This window comes from Falco naumanni, chromosome 8 (assembly GCF_017639655.2).
Source record: "Falco naumanni isolate bFalNau1 chromosome 8, bFalNau1.pat, whole genome shotgun sequence".
Taxonomy (NCBI): Eukaryota; Metazoa; Chordata; class Aves; order Falconiformes; family Falconidae; genus Falco; species Falco naumanni.
The window spans coordinates 6,823,111-6,847,086 of record NC_054061.1 but is presented as its reverse complement, the minus strand read 5'-3'; the positions used below and the strand labels follow the sequence as shown (position 1 = coordinate 6,847,086).

The following is a 23,976-nucleotide window of genomic DNA, read 5'->3' as shown; positions in this document are numbered from 1 at the left end:
AGGATCCCCCCTCTTCCCCCCCAAATCCCTGCGCCACCGCTAACGCAGCCGGCGCTGGATGCTGTCCCGGAACACGAGGCTGCGGGCAGCTGTGCAGCGTGGCCAGAGCCAGGACTAGACAGCTGCTGCCACCTCGTGCACGGAGGGCTGCTCCCACCCCCCCCCCCTTCCTCCCCACAGCCCCCCAAAGATGGGCCCAAAAGCCCCCAAAGGCAGATGGGGCCCCCGGGGGGAGGACTGGATCGTGCCAGGGAGGAGAGAAACAGGCAACAACCAGCAAGTAAAACCAGAGCCCCCCGTTTATTAGCAGTTGGTTCAACAGGACTTTACACCAGCGCCCGGGAGCCCCTCCCAGTGTAACCCCCCCGAGGGACAAGGGGCATGTGCAGCCCCCCACGGCCCCACGCACAGCTACAGGGGCTGCTGCAAAAATAACCGGGTGGGAACACGCGCTGCCAGCGGGGACCCTCTGTCACCCAGGGCGTAACGCTGCATCCCCCCACGCCGTCCGGGCCCCGCACCGGTGGCGGAGGAGGCATCCAGGGTACCGTGTCCACCTCCTGCGGCAACCACTGCCATCCCACGCCCTGCGGAGCAGCTCCAGCCAAGGGGAAATTTGGGCCTTTATCCCAGTAAACCCGTGATGGCCCAGTCTCATCTGCCAGCCCTGGCAGCAAAACCCAGGGGACAGGACGGAGCGCGGGAGCGGCAGAGCCAGGGCTGCAGCTCTGTACGGCACCACCGGTATAGACGCATCTATGGCTGGGAAACCGTCCCACGTTTCCCCACTGACCTTCGTCCACGTCACGTGTAACAACCGAATCGACCACGTAAAACCCTCGGGGTCTAGGTACAAATTCTGGTACCGAAGAAAAACAACACCCTGCAAAATGGGAACCAAATGACACCACCCCCACCCTCCCCTGCACCCCAACATTATTAAAATACTTTCACTTTTAATATTCAAGAGGTTTGAAGTTCTCAGCATCCTTCTGATTGCCATTATCCCAACGTCTGCCCTGTCCCCGAGGGTTGGCTCAGCTCCATGCCAGGGGACGCCGGGCACCGCTCAGCTTTACCACAGGAAACACCACGCGGGTACAAGGTTGCAGGGTGGGCTTGGGGGGACAGGAGTGCACTGGGGGCAGCACACCAGCCCCTTCTCCTGCTTGGCCAGCGGAGCAAGAGGTTGAGGAGCTTGAAAACTAATGGAGATGACAAAAGAAATTGTGCCTGAGTCTCTGAAAGAAAAATCCACCTTGTTCGCAGCTTTTCCAAGTAAGCATCAGGGGAATCCAGCAAACCCTCCTGTTTTCTGTCATGGAGCTGATGGCAGGAGTGGGCCTGGGTCCCTCTGTGCCTTGGGTCTCCACCAGATCCATTCCTCTGCTCCAGCTCAGCAAAGTCACCTCTAGCGTGCGCAGAGACGCTCCTCCACCCTTGGATCAGGAGGTGAGGGACGGCTCTGCTGCTGCCCTTGGGCCCAGAGGAGCTGGAGCCCATTTTGGGCAAAGAAAGGGGGAATTTGTGCCACTTCCCCATGTCAGAGCAAGGCGGGAAGGGACCTCGCCAACAGGCCCAGGGATTAAAAAGGAAAAATAAAATGGAAGAGAAATGGGTGCGGGGTAGGCGGAGAGGTGACAGGGCAGGGACAGCAGCATCAGGCTGCTGCTTAGGCAGCCTCTTGGCGCAGCCATCCGCTCCCGGGGGTCTGCTCCCGGGGGTCCCCTCCAAGGCGGCGGCCAGGTATTGCTGAGGAAGGTCCCGCCGGCTGCAGGGGCTGGCCCCGCTCAGGGATCGCTGGGCGGGCGGTGGGCAGCAGCTACCTGGTGCTCTGCAGCTCCTCCCGCAGCCAGGTGGGCAGCGTCTGCCCCATTTTGTACAGGAGCTTGGAGAGCTCGATGTTATGGTCCCTGTAATAGTCCCGCAGGAAGGTGCGTGACTGCAATGGGAGAACAGAGAGAAGGGTCAGGGGGACCAGCTCTGAGCCCACCGCCCCGGCATGGCCCCTTGCCCCGCCTCGGGACCTTTCCGCATACTCACATCTGAATCCATCTCGGGGTACTTCCTCCCTTTGCTCTTTCCCAAGCATTTTGTTTTCCCTCCATCCAGAAGCTGACACCAGAATCCTTTCTTTGGATCAAACCTGTGAAGTGAGAGCTCTGCCTCGCTCCTCTTGCCCCTGCACACCTTCCACAGGCAACCACACCGCCCAACAAGCCCTGCTGCCGCTCAGCCCTGCCCAGGGCCGCTTCTCCACCTCTTTTTAATCCGCAGCCCAGCTAACATCTCATTATCCACCCCCTGGCACAACAGGCTCCCCGTGCAGCCGCACAATAAGCGGCCCGCCAAGGTTCGTTCGTCACCACGCTGCCCTGCTGAGGGAGCACAGGCGTCTGTGTGGGTTCATTATTTTCTGCGGCACCTTTGGCCCTGGATGCCCTCAAGAGCCTCACAGCACCTGGGTGCAGACTCAGAGCAGCTACGTATACAAGCAAGCCTGCACAGAGGTAAATTAATATTTTTCTAGGAGCTCTGGAGACTCTTGCTTCCCCTGGTGGACTCTAATGTTTGGAAGGTTCTGAGCAAGGTGACACCTGCAGAGGTGCCACACAGCCAGCAGCAAGAACTGCTCTCTGCATTGCATGCACGAGGAGCCAAGGTGTCAGGGCTCAACACTGTCACATGTGGCACAAATGCAGCCCTGAACTGCAACAGAGTTGCTCCTGGGCTGCCCAGAATGACACCACTGTCCCCACCGTGGTGTCTGGACAAGCACAGCAAAGTGGGGCGCTGGCTGAATGGTATTTCTGACTGCAGCTACCCCAGTGTAGGTCACAGCAACGGGGAGCTGCTGTTCCAGCCTCAGGTGAAACCCTGGTCTCATCAAAACCAGCAGCAGCTCTGAGGTGAGCCCCAGTGCTGGGGGCTGCCCCAGGCAACCCACCGCCCCAGGAGCAATGCCAGGTTGGAGGAAGAGGTTTGGGAAAGGACTCACGCCAGGGTCTTGTGATAATCAATGAAGTTGGTCACACCGAGGAATTTCTGGACCGTCTCCATCACTTTGGCGGGTTCCGTTCGGAGCAGCTTGCCGTCCAGGACCAGGATCTGCAAGGAGCAAAGCAGGGCAGTGAGGTGCCACTGGCTCCCAGCCCTGCTCTCCTGGGGCACAATGATGCCCTCGCCACATTTTTTGCCATCATGGAACGAAATGTGCCACCAGCCCGCACAGGGTCCACTTTTGAATGCTAACGTGCCTCAGCGTTCACTTACACTGTGTGTTGGAAAATGAAATGCAAATAAAAGCCAGAGCCAGGATCCATCCAGGATAACATCAAAGCTTCAGCTCAGGGCTGCCCAACCCGCAGCCAGCCAGGACTGCATTACAGCAATTCCCCCAGCAGAAGACAACTAATAGAGTTCATAAGGTTAAATGACGGTGGAAAAATCATTCGGGGACCGAGCCCGTATACTGCCAGCAGTGCTGCACTGTGCCGGTCACAGCAGGGCTGGCACCCAGCTGCCATTTCCCCTGCAGACAGTTCAAACCACGGGCAGCTTTGCCTGCCACTTTTGTTCTGCTTCAATGCCGCAGCAACACCAGACAGAGCAGCCCTGCGGGGGTCTGTGGCCAGGAGTGGCAGGCGAGTGGTGGGTGCCCCTGTAGAGCCACCCACCGCCCTCCACCCTTTCAACCCTGTTTTGCCAAAGGACTGGCACAAGGACATCTTCATGCATCGCCCATTACCAACCTCATTCAGCCAGGGCTTCCTTCTTGCACAGTACATCCCCTCTGCCCCTTCTCGGAGTACTGTCACCCTTCCCCTGTGGTTTTTAGGGTATAAGAACAGCAGCTCCCGTGCGAGCATCCTCACAGCTGACTTTGGACCCAAGCTCTCTTCCCCCTGCATCCCTGGGTGAGGGGGGCTCCCCAGGGGTGCTGCCGCTGTAGGAGTGGGGTGCTCCCATCCCTACCTGGTTGGCATGGTAGCTGTTCAGCCAGCGCTCGATGTGGGTGGCGTACCAGCCTGGCACCAGGCAGCGATTCTGCAGGGTCCGGAGCCTTGGAGCAGCCTCGGGTCCCGCCGTGATCACCTCGTGGAAGGTGTATTTCAGGGCAACTGGGTCATCGTGAGCTCGCTGGTGCTGTCAGGCAGGAGCAAGGCAGGTTTGTTCCTGGGGCAAGCCAAATCCTGGGCTGCCCACAAGGCACCGTGGCTCCCAGGCCACCGTGCCACGTCCTCACGCATCTTGTTCAGCCAAAAAGCGTGGTGTCCACAGCCACCCCGCCTCCCAAACCAAGCTGATGGAGGGAAACCCTTTGCCCCAAGGATCCAAGCTGGGGGACAGGCAGAGATGGGCGGCTCACCTGATACCAGGAGTAGGCTCGATCTGCAGGATTGATGAGGATGGTGATGACTTTGGCCTTGGAGAGCAGGGCCGCAGCTCGCCGGGGAGCCACTTCAGAGTCAAAGTAGTTGGCACTTTTCTCGAAGTAGAAGTCAGAGGTGGTGTTGGAGGGGATGGGGAAGAACTCCATGTACCTGGGGGAGGCACACTGTAAGGCAGGCGCTACCAGATGTCCCTGGCACCCACCCTTGCAGGTGACATCTCAGACACTGTACCAAGCACTAAACCTGCAGAGTCCCTCCAGGTCTGACATGCTGCCTGGGGCTTCACAACCCCCTCAAGCCATTCTGGAGGGCTAGACCTCACTAGATTCCCCAGGCAGACCCTGAAACCAGGGGGTAGCAGATGCACACAAGTCTGGCTTTTCTGCCAAGGGCACTTCTGAGTCCTGGCAAGCGGCCTTTGCCTTACGGACAACATCTCGGGGACAGGCCATGGTGGTACAATGGCCTGAAGGCACAGGGCAAAGCCTGTGTGGGGTTCATCCAACCTCGCAGCACCCAGGTGCCCTCCACCAAGAGCCCGGCAGTTACAAGGCCAACGGGAAACCCCACAGCACCGCTGCTCCTGTTCCTGAAGAAACTGGTGCTCCCAGCTCAGCCCCTGCAACACGAAGACCTACCAGTCAATGCCCTTGTGATAGTTGTGTCCGTTGAAGAACTGTATCTCCTCGAAGGTCTCCGAGCTGGGGTAGTTGCTGCTCAGGTCCGGGTGCATCCCCAAGAAGAGATAAAGGGCAGTTGTTCCTTCAGACAGACAGAAAGAGAGAGCTGACTTGGGCCAAACCTCCCTCCAAGCTCTGCCTCAGGGCAGGAGGGCTGAGAGAGGCTCTCTGGGGTGTGGAGGGGACTTGGCAAGTCCCCCAGCATGCTCACAGCACCGAGGGTGAAGGGAAGCACCTGTTTTTTGAGGCCCAATTATGAGAAGCTTTGGGAATCGGTCACAGGTCTTTTCTTTGGACCAAATGTCTTTGTGACGTTTGTCTTCACAGGGATCCTGAAACGCAGGAGGGAATATTAGAGACAGGGCAGCCCAGACGGGACCGTGCACCACTGCTCAGCCCCCTCCAACCTGAGCAGACACACAGGGAGGCCACACTGCTCAGCGGGCAGGGCGAAGACCAGGCTTATCTCCACATCTACGGGGCAAACTTTCCTGGCACTGCCCACAGAACCACAGAGAGGTGAAAAACTGCTGCTTACGCAGGTGATCAGAGGGAAATCCAGGTTGGAAGGGACCCGAGTAGCTCAGAGGAGGGCCAGCTATACCCCACGTCCCTCTCCCAGCACAAGAAACAGGGCTGCTCTGCCCATTCTAGGCACGGAGGGTACCTGCCACAGAGGGTCCTTCTCCTCGGAGAAGATCTGGAAGTATTTCTGTGCCAGCTGCACGGGTGGTAACGTCTGCAGCTTCAAGTTGGTCCAAGAGTTGAGGAAGCGGACCAGGTGCTTGAAGGTGTACAAGCCCAGGCGGTCGTTGCCATAATTGGACAGATGGGTCATGAAGATGCTGATCTGAAGCAGAGAGGACAGAGCAGGGATTAGCAGAGCCTCACCTGGCAGCTGTCCCATGCAAACGGCTCCCACCCTGGCTGAGGACATCAGGGACAACTCCCACAGCAGCGCCGGGGGACAGCTCTGCAAGCGATGACTGTCCACCTGTCCCCGGGCAGCTGGACGGCAGGACTCACAGGGTTGAGGAGCACGGTCAGGAACAGTTCACCCCCATTGATGATTTTGTCCAGCTCACTGGAGCCACCGGGGTATTCGTTGTAGAAAATGGTGTGCGTGAAGAGGCCACAGGTTTGCCGGGGGAGTACCTGGGATAGAGGAAAGATACAGATGGAGCAGGCACAGGAGCCAGGACAACGGAACAGCCACACAGCCTCTTCCAGGCATCTAGGGCTGGATCCCCTTCTCCTCACAAACGAAAAGGGGGTCCTCAACCCCTCTGAGGTCAGGACCACTCCACTGCCCCTCACCACCTTCGACTTGAACACTGCTATCCACAAGGGATGGAGGTGGACAGATGGAGAAGCCAAAAATTGTCCTCACACAAGCTTCCTCTATGCAGGACGAGCAGAGGGCACAGCTCCCTTAAATCAAATAATCTGAGCTGCCCAGAAATCACCCACTGAGGTTCTGGGGTTTGGTGGGGGGAGGCAAGAGGAGAGAAGAACCAGAGATAAAGCCTGGCCACATACCATGATGCCATTGTGGATGAAGCCACGGCGATAGCGAGCAGGTTTCAGGTGGGGGTACTCCTCCGTGCTCGTCACTTTGATTGACCAAACCTGCTTCCAAGCTTCGTACAACTGCACATGGACAGGGTACACGCCCGAGTGGTGGGGGGCCACGGCATACCCCATGTCAGTGGGGATGCCGTGCTCCTGCAGAGAAGAGAGCAGGGAGTGGGTGATGGTGGAGACCCCAGAACCACAACATCCCAAACCAAGCTCTCCCCATGGGACTGCCCATTCCAAACTACAAATTGTCTATTTGTGCCTCTGGAGAGCAACCAGGGCAGGGCTGTGCCCACACATCATCTCCTAACCAGGGCTGTCTCCATGAAAAGGAGCCCAGGAGCAGACATGCCCGGTGGGCAATCCCTCCTCTGCTTCACAAGGACCATCCTCATCCCTGCCATTTCTGCTGTCACCAACAAAACAGCAGCAGCAAAGCTCCTCTGTGGAGAACGAGAAGATACGTCCATACAGAACGGTGAAGCGGTTTGTATCGGTAGATACAAAACTTCCTGGAAATTCTGAGCTGGACAACCGCCCTTCCCAAGTAGGAATGGTCTGGTCTCTCTCTAATTAAGCAACTCTAATTACCAAACAAGGCATTCAAGTTAGCCTGAAGATCCCTCTCTTAGGCCACCGGATCCAATTATTATTACTGGGCCTGGCTTTACTCATTTGGATTCAAGACAGCTGTGAGCAAACCAGTCAATCCCAGTATGACCCATTCTCAACGCTGGCTTTATCAAGACACGTGAAGGACAGTCCAAGAGGGTGGACAACCCCTTACCAAACTGAAGGCCAGAGCCTGCCCTTATAACAAAACATGTCCCCAGCAGCTCAGCCTGCAGAGGGAGTTTCCATCAGCCAAAGCCACCCAGCGCGTGGCCCCAGCTCCAGGATCCTGCACCACTGCCCAGCACAGCACGAAACCGCACCCGGCTGAGCACCCAGCCCGCATCCCCCTGGACTGGGCTGCCGCTCCCTCCACGGTGCCGGGCCAGGGGGGCACAGCCGCAATGCACACACGACGCCTCCCCTCGAACAGGCAGCGGGGCAGCTCCCCGCCACAGCAGCGAGTTGGCTGGCGCAGGTAAATCCTTCCGCTCCAGGTACTAGAGTATAAATGAATTTACCCGTCCGGCTGCAACATGGGCGACATGACTTAATGTCACCAGGTCCCTTTGGTCCAGCAAGCAGAGACCATCACCCGGGTCCCCTGGCAAGACCCTTCACCACCCTTCTCCCATCCTCCCCCCACCATGAGCACCCCCACCGGCGGCATCTTACTCACGACAGCGAATTTCTTGTTTAAGGTCATCTGCTCAGCAAGAACCGACTGGTTGTGGAAGAGGTGAGGCTGCATGTGGCTCCACATGTGGGGGAACCACCAGAACTCCCTCACGTAGGAGAGCAGCAGGTCATCGCCTTCGTCCTCAGCATCGGTACCTGGGGGCACAACACTCGCCGTCGCCACTGGGCATGCAGAGCCACACGCAAGCAGTCGGGGCAGAGGGAGGGGGAGCCCCTCTCAGTGATCGAGTGATGGGGAGCAGCAGGGTGGGATGCCTGAGGACCCTCCCGCAGCCCCAGTGTTGGCCCCTCTGAGCACTGGTTTGTGTCCCAACACCAGCCATATGCCACAAACACACAAAGCGATGCCCTCGTTCTCCTCACCCGTGTGGAAGAATTTCCCTGAGTATCCCAAGTTGAAGGTGAAGTTCGGGATGTGGGTGCGCAGCTCATTCTGTGTGTCAAACAGCGCCTGAGAGAGTGAGAGAGAAAGCAAGACGTCCTCAGCATCTGGCCGCAGGGATGGCTGCCATGCCAGGGCGAGGACCCGTGCTCCCAAGAGCTTTGCAGGGGACCAGGGGATACTCTGCGGGCAGCAAAGCTCATCCCTGGAGCATCCCAGAGCAGGCACAAGTGCCCAGCCCCACACGTCCCCTGCCCACCCAGCCAGGACGTCACAGCCGCACCTTGACATCTTCCACCTTCATGCGCGTGCCCTCCTTGCCCACAAAGATGTCATCAATGTCCACCAGGATGTAGCGGTCGAGGGGCAGGGAGAGCCTCTTGCCTGTCAGGAAGGAGACAGAGTCCACGAAGACCAGCTTGTGCAGCCAGAAGTTGAGGTTGTTGCCGAAGAGCACCCTCTGGATGCCATCGTGGAGGCCCAGGTCCTGCATCACGGTGGTGTGCAGCGCTGCGTCCACACTCATGTGCGGGATGGATTCAGCCGACTTGGTTTTGGCCAAGAGGACGGGCTCGTAGGTGGAGTGGTTGGACTGGAAGACAGTCCAGTCCTCCCCGGGGAGCACGCCCTTCTCCACCTCGCTGGGGCGTGTGATGTACAGCAAGGGTGACTTGGGGTTGATGCTGCAGTCCTTCAGCGCCAGGTTGGAGTGGAGGAAGAGGGGGAAGCCCTTCAACTGGGCACTCAGCAGGCTGTTCTCGTTGGCCTGCATGGGGGAGAAGAGGGCTAGAGGAGACGGGACACTGGGGACAAGTGCCCAGACTGGCTGAACGGGCAGGGGCTCACCAGGGGCACCAACAGCCACGGCACGGGGCAATGTGGCTCGCCACCCGCACTGACCCGGCTGCCGGATTTCCCTCCTCCCTCTCCCGACCATGGGGTGCCCTCGCCCCCCTCTCATGCTCAATCCTGCTCCTATCCAACACGCAAAGCGCCCTGGGGCCACAAGCCCTGGGCAAGACAAGGGCAGGGGAGTGCAGAGCAAAATACCTGCTCATGCTTTTGGCGAACGCCAGCAAGGGTCGCTGCTGGGAAACAGGATGCTAAAAGCAACTGGCCTGATCCCAGAGGTGTGGTTTTAGTCCCAGAACACCCAGGGGCCACACAGCCCTTCCACGGGGAGAGGGCTAAGACAGTGCCTCTGCTAGAAGCCCATGCCAGGCTGTGGGCCAGCTCCACACCAACTCAGGCTGCTTGCAGAAAGCAAGGGGAAGGCAAAGTCCCTGCAAGGCAGCAAGACCCCAGAACCCCCTGCTCTGGCCTGGCCGGGCCACGGGGCCTCAGTTCACTCTGGACACCCCATTACCTTGAAGAAGCCGATGATGCCCACACCGTACTCCACACAGTACTTGTCCAGCAGCTCCCGATTCCAGGCGTCCAGGTTGACATACTTGAGGATGTTCTCATAGATGATGAGTGCAAAGCGTCCCCGGTCCTTGTCGGTCAGCGTGGGCATGTCCCCCTTCCCCGGGGCAATCTCCGTCCTGTATTTGAAGCGGCTCGACTCCAAAATGGCCACGATCTCCTGGCCCAGCTGGGAGTAGAGGCTCTCCACGAAGACCAGCACCAAGGGGTCTGTGCGGGAGGAGTCAGCCACCTTGAGGGTCTTCAGTGGCAGCAAGCGGGAAGGGGCAACCTTGGGCTCGTCGCAGTCCGGCCCTGCCACGTCCCCAGAGGGCTCCAAGCCCCTTTTCCACCCATATAAATAATACGCAGAGACAAAAACACTGAGCAGGCATAAGGCAAAGAGCACGAGCAACACCACCTGCGGAGAGAGCTGCCAGATACCCCGCCGGGCCCTGGCCAGCACAGTCATCCTTGCATCCGCAGGGCGAGCCGGGGCCCCTCTCCCCTGCCCGCCCCGTCCTCTTGCGAGCCCCGGGGAGGGGAAGAAGCAACTACCCAAGCAAAAAAAAAAAAGCTAAAATAAAATCGAATACTACTAATAAATTAAAAATATACTAGCAGGCCGCCTGTGCAGACTCTCTCCCCTCCAGCAGTCTGGCGTCCCTCGCCGTCCGCTTCATGTCACCATGGCAGACGCACCGAGAGTCCCCTTGCCGAGCCGAAATCCCTGTGGCGGTGCCGGTGGGAGCAGCAGCAGCCCCACGGCCTCAGTGCAGGGAGGGGGCGGCGGGCGGCCTCGGCACAGCTTGCGGTGGGTGCACGGGCATGGCGGCTCCCTGGGGCGCCCTGGTCCCCCCGCTCCACACGGCACCCTGCGAGAGAGAGGAGGGATGAGCGGGGAGGGACAGCGTTGGTACCAACACCACCGCTTTTATCCACACCAACACGGCGGTCCTGGCAGATCCCTCGGCGAGCTCGCTGGCACGCCAGGGCTTGCTGCAAGAGCGCTGTGAGCTCCTGACGATGCCAGGGATGGGGCGGGAGTGCAGCACGTGCTGTGGGACCCCAGCTGTGGCCTGTGCCTGGGGCACGGCAGCATCACCAGGGTGCTCCGGAGGGGAGCTCCCAGTCCCCCACGAGTCCCAGTCACACCGAGCAGCCGGAGAAGCAGCCCTGCTCCTCCTGTTTGCCCAGCGGGAGCCAGGCTGCAGTGGGGAGAACAGGGGTGTGGGGGCTGTGAGCCCTGCATCACCCAGCCTGGCTGCCAGCGAGGGACACGGGCTGCCAGCCAGCCAGGCGGCATGAGGCCAAGCTGGGAGCCGCCAGCCAAGGTCACTGAGACGGGCATGTGGGAGCGCCCACGTGGAGCTGAAGGGACCTTGGGAACATTCTACCCTTCCCTGTGAAAGGTTCATTTAAAAGAAAAGAAAGAAAAAAAAATAAAAAGATGGGCACTGCTTGCCAGGAGGTGAAGCCACCCAGGGCAGGTCACTGATGTAGCCAGTGTGTTTAAGGAAAAAAAGAAAAAAGTGTTGGCACAGCAGCTCACAGCACTGTCCTCAAACTCACCACCAGCCCTGGAGACAAGGGCAGGAGTCCCTGCTCCTCCGCTGGCACCGTGGCCGAGTACCTGCCCTACAGACATCAGCCGGGGCACGTAACGGGATTAAACGCGGCCGGCTGAACGGCACCGTGGATTACAGGCTAGGGCTTGGCAGTGTAATCCTGTCATCCTTGCCCTTCCCTGCAGTAAGCCCCACTCCAGGCCCCGCTTCCCAACCCTGCCAGCATGGCACTGCTTCACCCCGGCCGCCGTGCACACCACCGGCAGCCAGTCTCCATCACCATCTCTGCCGCTCGCTGGCAACCCCCGCTGCCAGCTGTGCCAGGCACAGTGGAGCACCTGGTTTTATTGATTTGCAATTTATCTTTATGCACATGGATGATCTCCAGGCAGGACCAAAAGAGGATGCGCCTTTGCTCCTCAGCCCCCTTAGGTGTGCCCTGTCTCCGCTCACTCCTTCCTCCCCTCCAGTGGGCTTGGACCTTCATCATCCCCAGGATAACACCCCAGCTGGGCTTTCAGGGCAGGGCGCTTCTCCAGGTCTGAAACAAGAAGCACACGTGGACGCTGAATTTAGGGATGTGCCTGTGCAGAGGGAGGCTCCCCTGACTGGGTACCATCCTTAGTGATGCAGAGAGCCAGAACCACGTTATCAAGCATCTTAGCCATGCCATCCTGCTCCCCTTCCGGGTTTTTTTCATCTTTCAGGAGTGGTGGGTGCTGGCAGCCGCATTCCCATGCTGATGCGCAGGCAAGTGACAACTAGTGGGTTTGATGCCAAGTGCTGGAGCCAGTGGCTGATGGGCAGGGACCATGTGTCCACCACTGCACCACCCTCCAAGAGACCGAGCAGACAGCAACAGGGCCCCACACCTACATCACCTGCCATTGCCAAGGGGGCTTTGTTAGTCCATCCTCTTCTGAGAGCTTTTAATTACAGTACTTAATGATCAGGCTTCGGAGACAGCATTTCTGGGCAGATGCTGGCTGACTCTCCCCAAGGAGGGAGGCTGCTGCGTCAAAACACAAAGGCAATGCCTGCCTGGGCAGGGGGCAGCACCAGACCCCCAGAGCAGCCAGGTGTGAGCAGGGACCGGGGCAGGCAGCATCCCGCCCCACAAACCTGCCACCGAGGCAGAAAGCAGGCAGGAATCCTGCCCTGCTGGTTCGCTGCCAGAGCAAACCCTCCATGGCGAGGATGCTGAGGGATTCAGGGTGATGCTGTGTGGGGTGGGGATGCTCCTACTCAGGGCTTTCCCTGTGCAAGCGGGTGCTGGCTGCACACTGCCCAGCAAACCCCTGCACAGCCCCGCAGTAGTGGGAGAGCTGACAGCTCCACGCCAGAGAAGGTTTAGGTCCAAGAGCACAAAAGAGTTCTCAACAACAACAGCTTTTCTAAAAAAAAAAAAAAAGGGAAACAGGATGGTAAAATAGAAAAAAAAAATAACACACAAGAGCTGGCAGGGTGAGAGCCAGGGTCAGACTTCTTTTGAACCTGATTTTTAGAGCTGCTCAGGTGCCTTTTAAAACCACAGTGGTTATTTAAAAGGCCAACAGCTGGAAACGTCAGCACCAGTATCACATGTGGACCTCAGGCTCCCAGAAACACCGTACAGCACCGGCAGGCTCCCATCACACAGACGGCTGCTCAGCCACAGCCGCACATCAAGGACCGCAGAAGAAAAAGCCCCAGAAAACGCTCTTTGGTAGGTTTCTGAGCAAAGCCCTGGCCCAGGCTCCACTAGAGAGGAGGCTCCGTGAGGAGGCTTAGACACAACACTCTTAATCTGGCTGCCCTGACAAACACAATCAGCATCCAAGCGGCTTCCCTGGCACAGCTGGGAGCCCGGAGCACCCTGCAGGGCCGGATCTGACCCCAGGGCAGGCAGGGAACATAACGATGGCTGGGGAAGCCCTTTACTATATCAGCACTTCAAATCTAAGACAGCTGCAGGAAGAAGGGGAAAATGGTTGAAAAGCTTTTCTAAATCCACCCCCCAGTGCAGTTTGGGGGCTGCAGTTTCCCCTGGCCAGAGTTATTGGCCACAAACACTCCCCAGGGAACCACTGCATCCCAGAAAGCCAGAGGGGCACAGGAGGGGATAAGAGAGGATGAAACCATCTCTGTCAGTGGCTTTCAGCGCTCTTCCTTTAACCTCCGCTGGAATTTTGCAGGGATGCAATGGGAGGATTAAATATAAGCAAGGAAGTGCAAGCAGATCCGGAGGAGAGGGAAGGGCTGGCAGTCCCAGCAGACAACCACAGCAGGATTTGATTTATTGGGGGTTGCAATAGGTCTGGCCACAGGTGCAAGCAGTGAAGATCAGGCAGTTCACAAGTCCTGGCTGTCAGATAAATCAAGTGTCCCAACCCCATGGCCCAGGGATGGGAGGTAAGCTCAAAACCGCAGATGTGACACGGCAAGAAATTGCTCATGTGTCTCCCACACATCACTTTGGAAAGGGCTGCGAGGGAGGGAGCAAGCACCCACCTCCATGAAGAAGGGACCCCAAGACCCTGCATGCACAAGGACCCCAAACCCTGACTCCAGGAGCTCACAGGCCCCCAAGATTCAGCTCATAGAGACTGGGCCACGTCTTAAACACCGCAGCCAGATGGGTTATCTGGCTCCTCTTCCACTGGCACCCTTCGGGTGGGCACCCCTCTCCTCACCCCCTCATCGCCACAGAAGAGCCCCCCACGCCAGCACCGCTGGGTAATCACCTTGTCCCAGCCACACCATCTCTACTCCTCCACCACGTAAGCCAGCCCTGGGGGTTAAGCCTGGATGGAGGAGGATTTAGAGGCAGGATGCTAAACTGCATCGCCCAGCTCAGCGATTTGCAATCACTTCTGCTCGCTCCAATGCTTCCCTTCCCATATCTGACCGCCACAGGGGATACGGCTGGCTCAGCCCCACTGACGCATCTGCTCTGTCTCCCACTTGCACATTTGATGGCAAAAGGCTACTGGAAGGTCTAAGTTCAGCCAGGCCAGGACCCAGGTCTGCAGTGGGGTGACAGCACTCAGCCCACCATGCCTGCTGTCTTCCATACCTCGTGCATCCTCAGCAATCATTAACTGGTGCCCTGCAGCCCCAGAAATCACAACTAGCTGTAAAAGATGCACAAAAGGCAGCTGAATTATTATTAATAGGTTTAAGTTCCCTCTAGAGGGAATCCCCTTCACTCTGCAGGTAATATTTAGAGGGCTGCAGGTCTAAAACCACTGAGCTAAGCACATCCTTAGAGAAGAGATTAATGCCACCATATTATTCGAGACAACTGTGAGCTTAAGACAGGGGAGCTTGCTTTGAAAATGAAAAAATAACTGGCGTGAAAAACCTGCCTTTAAACACCTGTCTCTGCACCGCTGCCTTTATCAACACTGAACGGCAGCGGTCCCAACTGCAACTGGAAATATCTGCAAAGAGCTAGGAGTACTGCAGGGGAGAAGAGCCATCACAAGGCACAAAGGACCACTGCCTGCCCCTGTCCCCATCACCTCCCACCCCAGCCAGGGCTGGATCCACTGGCCAGAGAAGGCACAATCAGGAGGCGATGAACTCCTTTGCTTCAGTGCATGGTGATGTGATGATGCACACTGGTATCAAAGCACAGGAGGCAGAAGGTCACAGCCCCCTGTGGGATGCACAGAGATGCTCAAGGAGGGACTGAAACCCTGTACCAGAGGGGATCTTCATCCCAGCTGCCCAGGGAGAGGAACCCAGCACAAAAGCTCCAACCGCTGCAAAACTGTGGAATTCTACTGGCAACCCCACTTACTGGTAGCCAGGGCAAGCCTTCAGGATGGGCCCAGAGACACAGACAGAGGGATGAGCTGCATGGACACCCAGCTGCCTCCTGCCAGGCTGCAAACCCAGGGTGTCCGGGCAGGGGAGAGGGATGTAGAGCAGACAGAGAGGGGAAAACGAGCAGAAGGACAGAAACAAGCAGAAGCGAGCTCGTCCTGGCCACGCGTTCTCACTGAGGCCGCCCGCGCGGTTTTATAACGCCAGATAAGGAGCGTCTTAGCCGTAGATTATACGGGCTGCTTAAGCACTTTGCAGACAGTAGTTACAATATGCCAGGGAGAACACCCTGCTGCTGTCAGGGGGACAGACACAGCACCGCTTTCCTAAGGACACTGGCATTTCCCCGGTGCCCTAAAGGTGCAAAATTAAAGGAGGACAACAGCAGCCCGGGCAGCTGCCCTTGGGATAAACAGGGACAGGCAGCCACTGGCACTACTCCTACCCCAAACCCACCCAGCTTGGCTTCTCCCTTCTGTGCATAGGCTGGACAGGAGGAAACACGGGGGAGTATCAGGAAAACTTATCCCAAAATTATTCAAGGTCTAGAGCATTTGCACCCCAGAAGGAATTCGGCAGGAAAATCCTCTTTTTCTCAGCACTTTTCTAAAGATCTGACTTATAAAGCCTGGCCAGAACCGAGCAATCAGAGCATCCACCCGGACTGCTGCTGATGAACCAAGTTTCCCCTCAACACCTCGCTCCCTTCTGGAAATAAACCTCCGGCCCTGGCTGCCCACCACCTGCCTCCTGCGCGAAAGAAACCAAGGTGAGCGATGAGCCCAGTGAAAGCCATCAAAGATGTTCACTTAAAAAAAGTTATTTTTGGCCAAAGCACCTAGCTCTGGAAAAGATGTTTTTCACCCAGAAGGCTGTGCTAGCACTTCAGTTTTACTGGAAAAGATAAAAGTAATGTTTTTCTCAAGTTTTCTTCAAAAAACCAATCATGAAAATGGTCCTTTCCCTGCAAAGGGATGGAAAGGAAGGTTCGGTGTGCAGCAAATCGCTGCAAACATTTGCTGAATTTTTAGGGGAGAAAAACCTTAAACGGATGGAAAAAAAAAAACCCCACCCAAACTCCCAAAGAACTGGGTGATGTTTCTGGAAGCCCGTGATTAAAACAACTTCTATGGCAGAGCAGCTGGCAAGCCCAGCCAGCAGGGCTTCTAAGACCAGCTCTAGCAAACCCCACGTCACAAGCCCACCCCCCAGGTACTGCCCCTGCTAACCCCCAGCCCTGAGGTGCTGCAGCCCCCTGCCAGTGAGGCTGTACAGGGGAACCCCCTATGGAGGCCACCCCATTTCTGATCCTTGGGCACCGGTGGCTGCCACCCTCCCTTGTCTTCAGCACCCTGATCTGGAAAAGCACCTCTCCGCGCTCCCACACGTCTGTCTCAAACACCTGCACGAAATCAGCCTCCTCGGTAAACTAGGCCAGCAATTAGCAGCAGTCATTAGCTTTCCTGTGCCCAAGGGATGCTGGGCTGGGCAGCTGACCCCCTGGCACCAATGCCTCCCAACACCATCCCAACCAAACCTGACACCCCAGGGCCAGGTTACGGTTTGGGTCATGCCACTGCCTCTCCAAAAAACAAGCTGGAGCCCTTCACAGGTGACTCCTCATGGATTATTTTTTGCCCTTGAAACCTCAGGAACAGCCTCGCTTCCTCGGAGCTGGGGGAATTCTCCCAAACCTTAATTGAAAGAGGCGCTTAACGAGGAGAGTTTCTTTTGTCTGTTAATTGAAACAGGTTCTTACTGACAAAACTCTCCATGAATTTTAAGTGGGTTCGCAGGAGGGGAAAAATCCACTCAATGAATTGGGTTTTCCTGCTTTGAAATGTGCCGTGTAGGTCCCTGTGGCTCTCCAAACGCCTGAGAGCCTTTTGGGATAAGCAGGGCCTGAATCCCAAGTATTTTAAAATGGAAAAGGGCAAGGGGAAAATAATCTCCCCGTGAGTTTTTATAATTCACCGGAGCAACAGCCAGCACTCTCGCCAGCAGGTTGCATGAGAACTCCTACCCAAAAAACCACACTGACTGAAAATCCCTCAACGCCATGGCTCTGACACTTTGGCCAGATTTTCCCAGCAGAGATGCTGATCCTGCCATGAGTGTGAGGGTGATGCTGGACTGGAGAGCTGCGGGGCAACAGCGATTTCCCCTGCCAGCCACGGCAGCACTGCGAGCCCCACGGGACAGGCCAGCTGCTTCATTTTCTTGACAGCTTCCCATTACAGGGAATTTGAAGTCAGTAGGAGAGCAGATTCACCCCACCACAGAAGAACTGCCAGCTGTACTGGGGAGCGGAGGCTGCCCTGCCAAGTGCCAACTCGGCCCCAAAATGGCACTTTTGCAAAGCAGCATCCATAAAATCACAGCATGAACCAGCTCACGGAGGGCAACCAACCCCCTGGTGCCTGCATTCAGGAGAAATCCCTGCAAGGATGGAGCACTGCACAAGCTGCCCCCTCCTCCCAGGGGCTCCCCCTTCCTCCCAGGGGCTCCTGAGGATGCTCCTGCCAGACCACATCCATCCTGCCTGATGTCCCAAAGCTTTGCTGAGCCACAGTCGACCTCTGCTTCCCTGCAGTCTCCCAGGACAGACCCTCCTGGGAGCCCAGTGCACCCACAGGGCTGGGTGCTTGCAGCCAGTATTGAATTATAAGTCAGGTAAGTGCCTGCCATGAGCGTAGTTGTGCTCCAGCAACAGCTCCTGGGCTGGCAGGTCCTTTCGGGAAGGGCCAGGCAGCACACGCTGACGCATGGGTGGGATGCTCCCGGGGCCGGCACGCTCCAAGGTCATGGCCAGGCCAGGCGGAGGTCAGATCTTTTATTAGACCAATGGACACTGTTGGAAAAAACGACACATTTTGGACGCGCAGGCATTCCTCGAGCCCAAGAGCACATCTGTTTTTTCCTAAAGGCATTAGTTAGGCTAATAAAAGACATTTCTTCTGCACGCAAACTTTGACACCCTTAAAAAAAGCACCAGAGGCTGCAATGCCGGCCAGTCCAGGGGAAGCGCAGAGAGCAGGAACAGGCACAGAGCACAGGAGACACTCGCAAGATCTGTTTTGTTTTCACCCTCTAAGACACCGCTGGTAAAGCCCATACTTGCCCCCTGCAAGCACAGCATCAGGGCTGCTGGCACCCAAGCTGCCTCTTGCCTCCCCTATTTCCAGATCCACGTCTGAGCTTGCACGAACCAAGCAGTACGTCCACAGGAAGCCTGTTGCTTTAGCTTACCTGCTCCCAGGCTACATCAGCCCTGTCCTCTCCTCCTCCTCTGCAGGGCTCCAAGCAAAGCAAATGCTCAAGGAACCAACCTCTGATGCCCCACCAGCACCTCCATTCCAGCACCACACTGCCTGCCCCACTCCCCTGCCCCCAGCTCATGCTTTCAGCCAGTGAGAGTTAATAAACCACCGGTAACATGTGCCGCTCCCACCGGTCAGTTGGGCCAGGGGACTAACTGGGTACATTCCCCACTCAGGTAGGCTCCCACATCCCCACCCAGCCATCAGGCAAAGCATCCCCATCCTGGGTACCACACACAGCCTCCTTCCCTCCTGGCCCCAATCCCACTCTCGGACATAAATCCATGAGGCCAGCAGTGCACCAGCACAGCCAAGGGATGAATCAAGGCTGCTCGAGGAGATGTAAAATGGCTTGAGCCATATGTTTAGACTTCAGGCATCGAGAATTTTGCAGCCGTATTTCAGGATTGTGCCATTAACACTTTTTAATGCATCCCTTTTTTTTTTTTTAAGCTGATAACACCACTTCAGGCTCCAAGCCCTGGGGCTGCAGGGCTGTATAAGGCTGTGGAGAAGCAGACTGTGCTCGGGACAGAGGGGGGATCCTCGGCGAGATGCTGTCAAGTAGCTGGAAAGCATTTGTTTTTTGCTGAGGCCAAGGCACGGGAGGCAGAGCCAAGGTAGCAGCAGGCCACCCTGAGGAGCTGGGACATCCTAGGGGCTGTCATCCTTCCAGACCATACGCAGAGCCATCAGGCAAGTCACACATCTCCCCATGCAGCAGTGGGAGCTGAGAGGGATACCCCTCGCCGTACATCCAACCCTCACCATGCCCAAGCCCAGACAGACAGAAAACACTTCTTCCCTGCTTTACGTCAGCAATGAGATTTCCAAGATATTTCAGGCTCCCTGGCAGAAGGGGCACAATAGGGAAGAGCCCCTGGGAGAGAGTCTCAGTATCCCAAGACAACCTGCATCTCCTTGGCTTTGGATCAGGCCAGCAGGAGGGCTGAACTCCAGGCATCCCCTCACATAAATACCCAGGCAGCTCCTCCCAGGATACCCCACATTTCAGTATCTCTGGACCTTCCTAAACCCCTCCAGGAAGGCTCATGTCACCTGAAGGTAGCACCGAGGATCTTGTCCTCTTCCCCAGACAGAGCTGCAGCAGGGTCCCACTGCTTTTGGGGAAGACGCAGCAACCAAGGTGCTCCCAGCCCCAGCCACCTCACCACCCAGCCGGCAGTCACGTGGGGGATTTACGGCTTGATATTGATTTGTCTTCTGCAAGCTCTGCCATTACAGTCGGTGGCTTTTGCAACAACATGAATCATAAGCTACAGGCCGCCTTCTCCCCGTGTCCGCACCGTGTGACTCACCGAGCCCTTCCAGGGATCCTGGCACGAGTGCTGCCCTGCTACTCCACACCTGGGGACAGGAACAGAGGGCAGGTGCAGCGGGCACCATCTCCCATGGGCACTTGGGGACCGAGTTGTCACAGCCCCCAAGGTTTGTGAGGTGGTCTCCAAGAAAGCATCACGCTTACCTTCCACCCGGGTCCTCCTTCCCCCGTCTCAGGCTTCAAAGCCACCAGCACACAGATGCCAATGGCACATTGTATAAATGTGCTTTGGCCAAAAATAGGCAAGGAAGCCAAGGGCAGTCCTGAGGTCCTAAGTGCCTTCAAGAGCAGGGCTGGAAACATCGGTGAGATAGGCTGGGAATCCTAGTCCTCCACGGCCACAAAACAACCGCAAGGTATAGAAGCTTAATATTTTACTTCTCTCTCTGTCTTGAGCCCCAACCTCATTCTAGCAGGCTCTACCTCAACAGCCAAAACCCAACAACTCAATAACGTACATCTAGAAGGTAGAATTCCACAAAAAAAACCAACCAAAACTTTTAAGCAAAGCCTTCCATAACCCTGTCCCGGAGCACAAACAGCCAAGAAGGCAGCTCCATTTTCAGCGCCCAGCCAGAAGCCCCTGAAATGGGGCATTTGGTGGGACCACAGCCCTCTGTCCCCGGGCCAGGCACCTGGAGATGCTCCCAGAATCAAACCTAGTTATAAAAGCCTGCAGGTGGAGAGGGGCAGGCAGTGCTGGTGACACTGCAGCAGTGACACGCTCGGCCACACCATACTTCACAGTGACACGCTACTGAAAAAAACATTAATCATTCCCGCTTCATTCCAGCCCGGTTTTTGACTTGTGAGCTGTCTTTTTTCTTCTGTTTGAATTACCACCAACAGTGCATTAAATAGTCCTGTTCTAGAGCACTGACAGCACCGTATAGAAAGAAAAGTGGGAAAAAACCCAAACCAACCTGTAATAAAGTCTGCCTGGCTGGGATGGGTTTTCCATCCCCACCCAAACACAACCAGACCAGACCCGCCACCTTCCCAAAGGCACAGGAAGAGGGAAAAGCTTCATGTGTGTGAGCTTTCCCGTCAGCGCCCATGCCCTGTGCTGTCGGCTCCAGGTTGGAAGGGAGGAATGTGGGGGCTGCAGCTGGCGGCGCAGCATGGCACACACCAGGGCTGGGTGAGATGACCATGGCAGGTAGCTTGGGGACCAGCAGGACAGTAATGTGGGAGGTCCTGGCTTCCCCATACCCACGCACGGATGCTCCAGACACAGAGGGGTGTTGTGAAACACAAGCTTTGCCTTCACTGTCCTTGCCAAAAAGGAACACCAATATAGGTGAAGGGAAGATGCTCGGCCATCCCGCCAGAGGCCAGCAAAGTTGAAGAGTTTTTTCCTGCACATAAAGCCCTCCACGTTTTTTCTATTGTTTAATTTCCTTCATCTCCACCCACGGCAAGTTCACTCAGAAGCAAGGAACTTATTTCCTATTGAATTCATCCTGGTTGTTTTATTTGGAAAAGGACAACTTCCTCGGCCGTGGTCCCCATGTACAGCTGACAGGAGCAAGCACGGGGCTGCCTGTCTCCTCATCTGCGCCAGCCCAGCCCCGGTAAAAAACACTCTCGAGATCAGAGTAACAAAGATGCTGCTTTGCTGCAGGAAGAGCTGCTGTTTCAAGGATGTCGGTGACAAAGGGGCATTGCAAGGCACCGGCTTCCCAACCCTGCGAGCACCGGTAGCGGGAAGAAGAGCAGCCCCATGGCGTGCTGCGGCAGCAGCCGGCTGGGACCGCGGGAAGGGAGAGCCCCGGCGCTGGGATGCGATCGCGGTGCTGGGAGCAAGCGCCAGCCCCGATGGGAAGCAAAGCCTTGCGAGCGATGCCGAAAGGTGGCCGAGCTGGCAGCCGCACCGCCGGGCATCACCGGCTGCCACTGTCGGCAGGGGACAGGCTGCTGTGCAGCGCTGGAGGCAAAACCCCGAAGACCTGGGGGGAAACCATCAATACAGCCAGGCAGGAGAGGCCCGGGAGCTCAGCGTGGCGGGGTGCGCGCCAGGACCTGTTCCAGAGGGGCGACAAGGTGCCTCACGGGGACTCCAGCCAGCAGGCGGGCGCCACGGAACCGGCCCTCCGGCTTCCCCCAGCCCTTCGCTGTCTGTAACCGGTCCCCCGCGCCCCCTGGCCCAGCCCGGGGCGGCCGCAGGCCTCGAATCCCGGGTGCCCGCCGCAGCCCGGCCTCGCCCCCCCGGCGGCCCCGCCCGCTGCCCCGCGCCGCGCTGGGATGCCCGGGCAGCGGCGGGCGAGGGCACCCCCGTGCCGCCCTCCCGAGCCCCCCGAGCCGCACAGCCGAGGGGGGCGGCGGGGGCACGCGGCGGGGCGGAGGTGCCCGAGCCGAGGGCTCGCGGGGCTGCCCGGGCCGCGGTGGGCTCCTGCGCCGGACCCCTGGCTCTGTCGCCCCGGGCAGGCCCCGGCCGGAGCCCCGGCGCCGGCCGGCTCCTCCCGAGGGGCACCGGGAGCGCCGCAGCGACCTGCCGAGGGGACGGGAGGGGCGGCACGGGGGGAGAGCCGCCGTGCCCGGGGGGGGGCCGGGGTAGCGACAAGGGCGGCGGGGCCCGGTTCCCCCGGCCCAGCTCCCAGCCCGGCCCGGCGGCGGTGCGAGGCCCGGCGGGTCCCGGCCCGCGCTGCCGCCGCCCTTTGTCTGCGCCGCCGCCTCCCGCCCCGCTCGGCCCGTACCTGCCCGCCCGGCCGGGCCCGCGCCGCGCCGCTCCGCCAGGCCGCCACCGCCGCCCGCTCCGCTCCGCTCGGCTCGGCTCCGCCGGGCCCGGCCCCGCTCGGCGCGTCCCGCCCGCCGCCCCGGCCAGGCGCCGCCCCCTGCCGCCCCCCGCCAGGCCCCGGCCCGGCAGCGCCGCCCCGGGGCCCGCGCTGGGCTCCCCGCCCGGGCGGCGGCGGGGGCTGGTGGAGCGGGGCTGGGGAGGGCGGGATGGCGGCGGCATCCCCGCGGCCGGCGGGCCCGGCCCCGCCCGGGGCTGCCCTTCCCCACAGCCCCCGCCTAACGCAGCTCCTCGGCCCCGCGAGCAGAGCCCAGCCCGGTCCCGGTAATCTCCCGACGGGAGGGCTCTGATGCCCCCGGGCCTGGGGCGCGAGCGCGGATCCGCCCGGCGGCGCTCCCACCGGGTCCCTGCTCCCGCGGCTGTTCCCCGGGGCGAGCGCGGCGGGGTGTCCCGAAGGGAGAGGCCCAGGTAGCCTTGTTGGGTGTAACTGGGGGGTCAGGCTGATGCCTCCCGCGGAGCCCTTTCACCTTGCTCCCCGAAGGTGTGCACCCTTCGCTTCAGCTCTTCGAAGCCAGTTAAGCCTGAGCTTGTCCCCATCCTCCTCTCCGCCCGCAGGACCCGGGTGTGATTTCCGAGTGCCCGTACATCACCTCGGTTCAGCTATTCCACCCTGACCCCAAGAAAAGCTCAAGGTAGCGTCCGAGTCACGGGCTGGCTGCCCCCCGACTTGCATGCACACACACAAAATTCCCTTCATTCCTCAGAGGGGGGAAAAACGAGCTTAATGCGGCTCAGCTGCTCTCCTCCTGCCCCTGCCCTCCCTGCGGAGGCTGCCAGGGGCTCTGCCGGCGTGCGGAGACACGCTCGGGTCCAGGGAGGGGAGCCCAGGTTAGCTGCCAGCAAGAGCTGCCTGGCTCCGGCTCACCACCTGCATGAGAAGGGATGCTCGGAGGAGACCCTGCCAGATTTCACGTCCAGCCCGCAGGGATGAGATGTGGCAGCAGGTCTGCTGGGTTGGGGTTTAGTGGCGTGCTCTGGGAGAGCTTCCCACTCGACGGGAGTCGAGGAAGCAATTTCAATCAAATGCAACGGGCAGATAAACAAAAAGAAAAGAAGAAAGGAAATCGTAGGGAAGGAGCACAAAGAATTACAGACAATTACGGCTGCAAATTTTCTAACACACTGAAGCGTTCATTGAAGTTAAGACTTTTTATCCTTAAACATTTGCTTCCCTCACAAGCCTTTTCTCTGAAGATTTCTGAGTATCTTGCCTACGCCAAAGTTACTTGAAAGCTCAGAAAACAAAAAGGGACAAACAGGAAGTTTTTCAACTGCAAACTGCTGTGAAGGGTATTAAAGAGATTTTTTTTCAGCCTTAAATGATTTGCAAACTCAGCCTGAAAATATATCTCCACCGGGAACACTTTCTGAGGCCATGCTAACCTCCGTCAGA

General features: G+C 58.2%; 1 protein-coding gene across 1 annotated transcript; it reads right to left on the bottom strand.

The window, feature by feature from the left end:
- Positions 1–281: 281 nt before the first annotated feature.
- NDST1 (N-deacetylase and N-sulfotransferase 1) lies at positions 282–22,538 on the bottom strand. Its single transcript, XM_040603396.1, has 15 exons — positions 22,486–22,538; positions 9,712–10,624; positions 8,629–9,111; positions 8,327–8,414; positions 7,944–8,098; positions 6,614–6,799; positions 6,101–6,229; positions 5,742–5,924; positions 5,310–5,406; positions 5,033–5,156; positions 4,370–4,544; positions 3,976–4,146; positions 2,999–3,108; positions 2,044–2,146; positions 282–1,942 (listed from the first exon to the last, which is right to left on the bottom strand). The coding sequence occupies exons 2-15, from the start codon at positions 10,219–10,221 to the stop codon at positions 1,823–1,825; spliced, it is 2,634 nt and encodes an 877-aa protein (XP_040459330.1). The 5' UTR covers positions 10,222–10,624; positions 22,486–22,538; the 3' UTR covers positions 282–1,822.
- Positions 22,539–23,976: the final 1,438 nt, after the last annotated feature.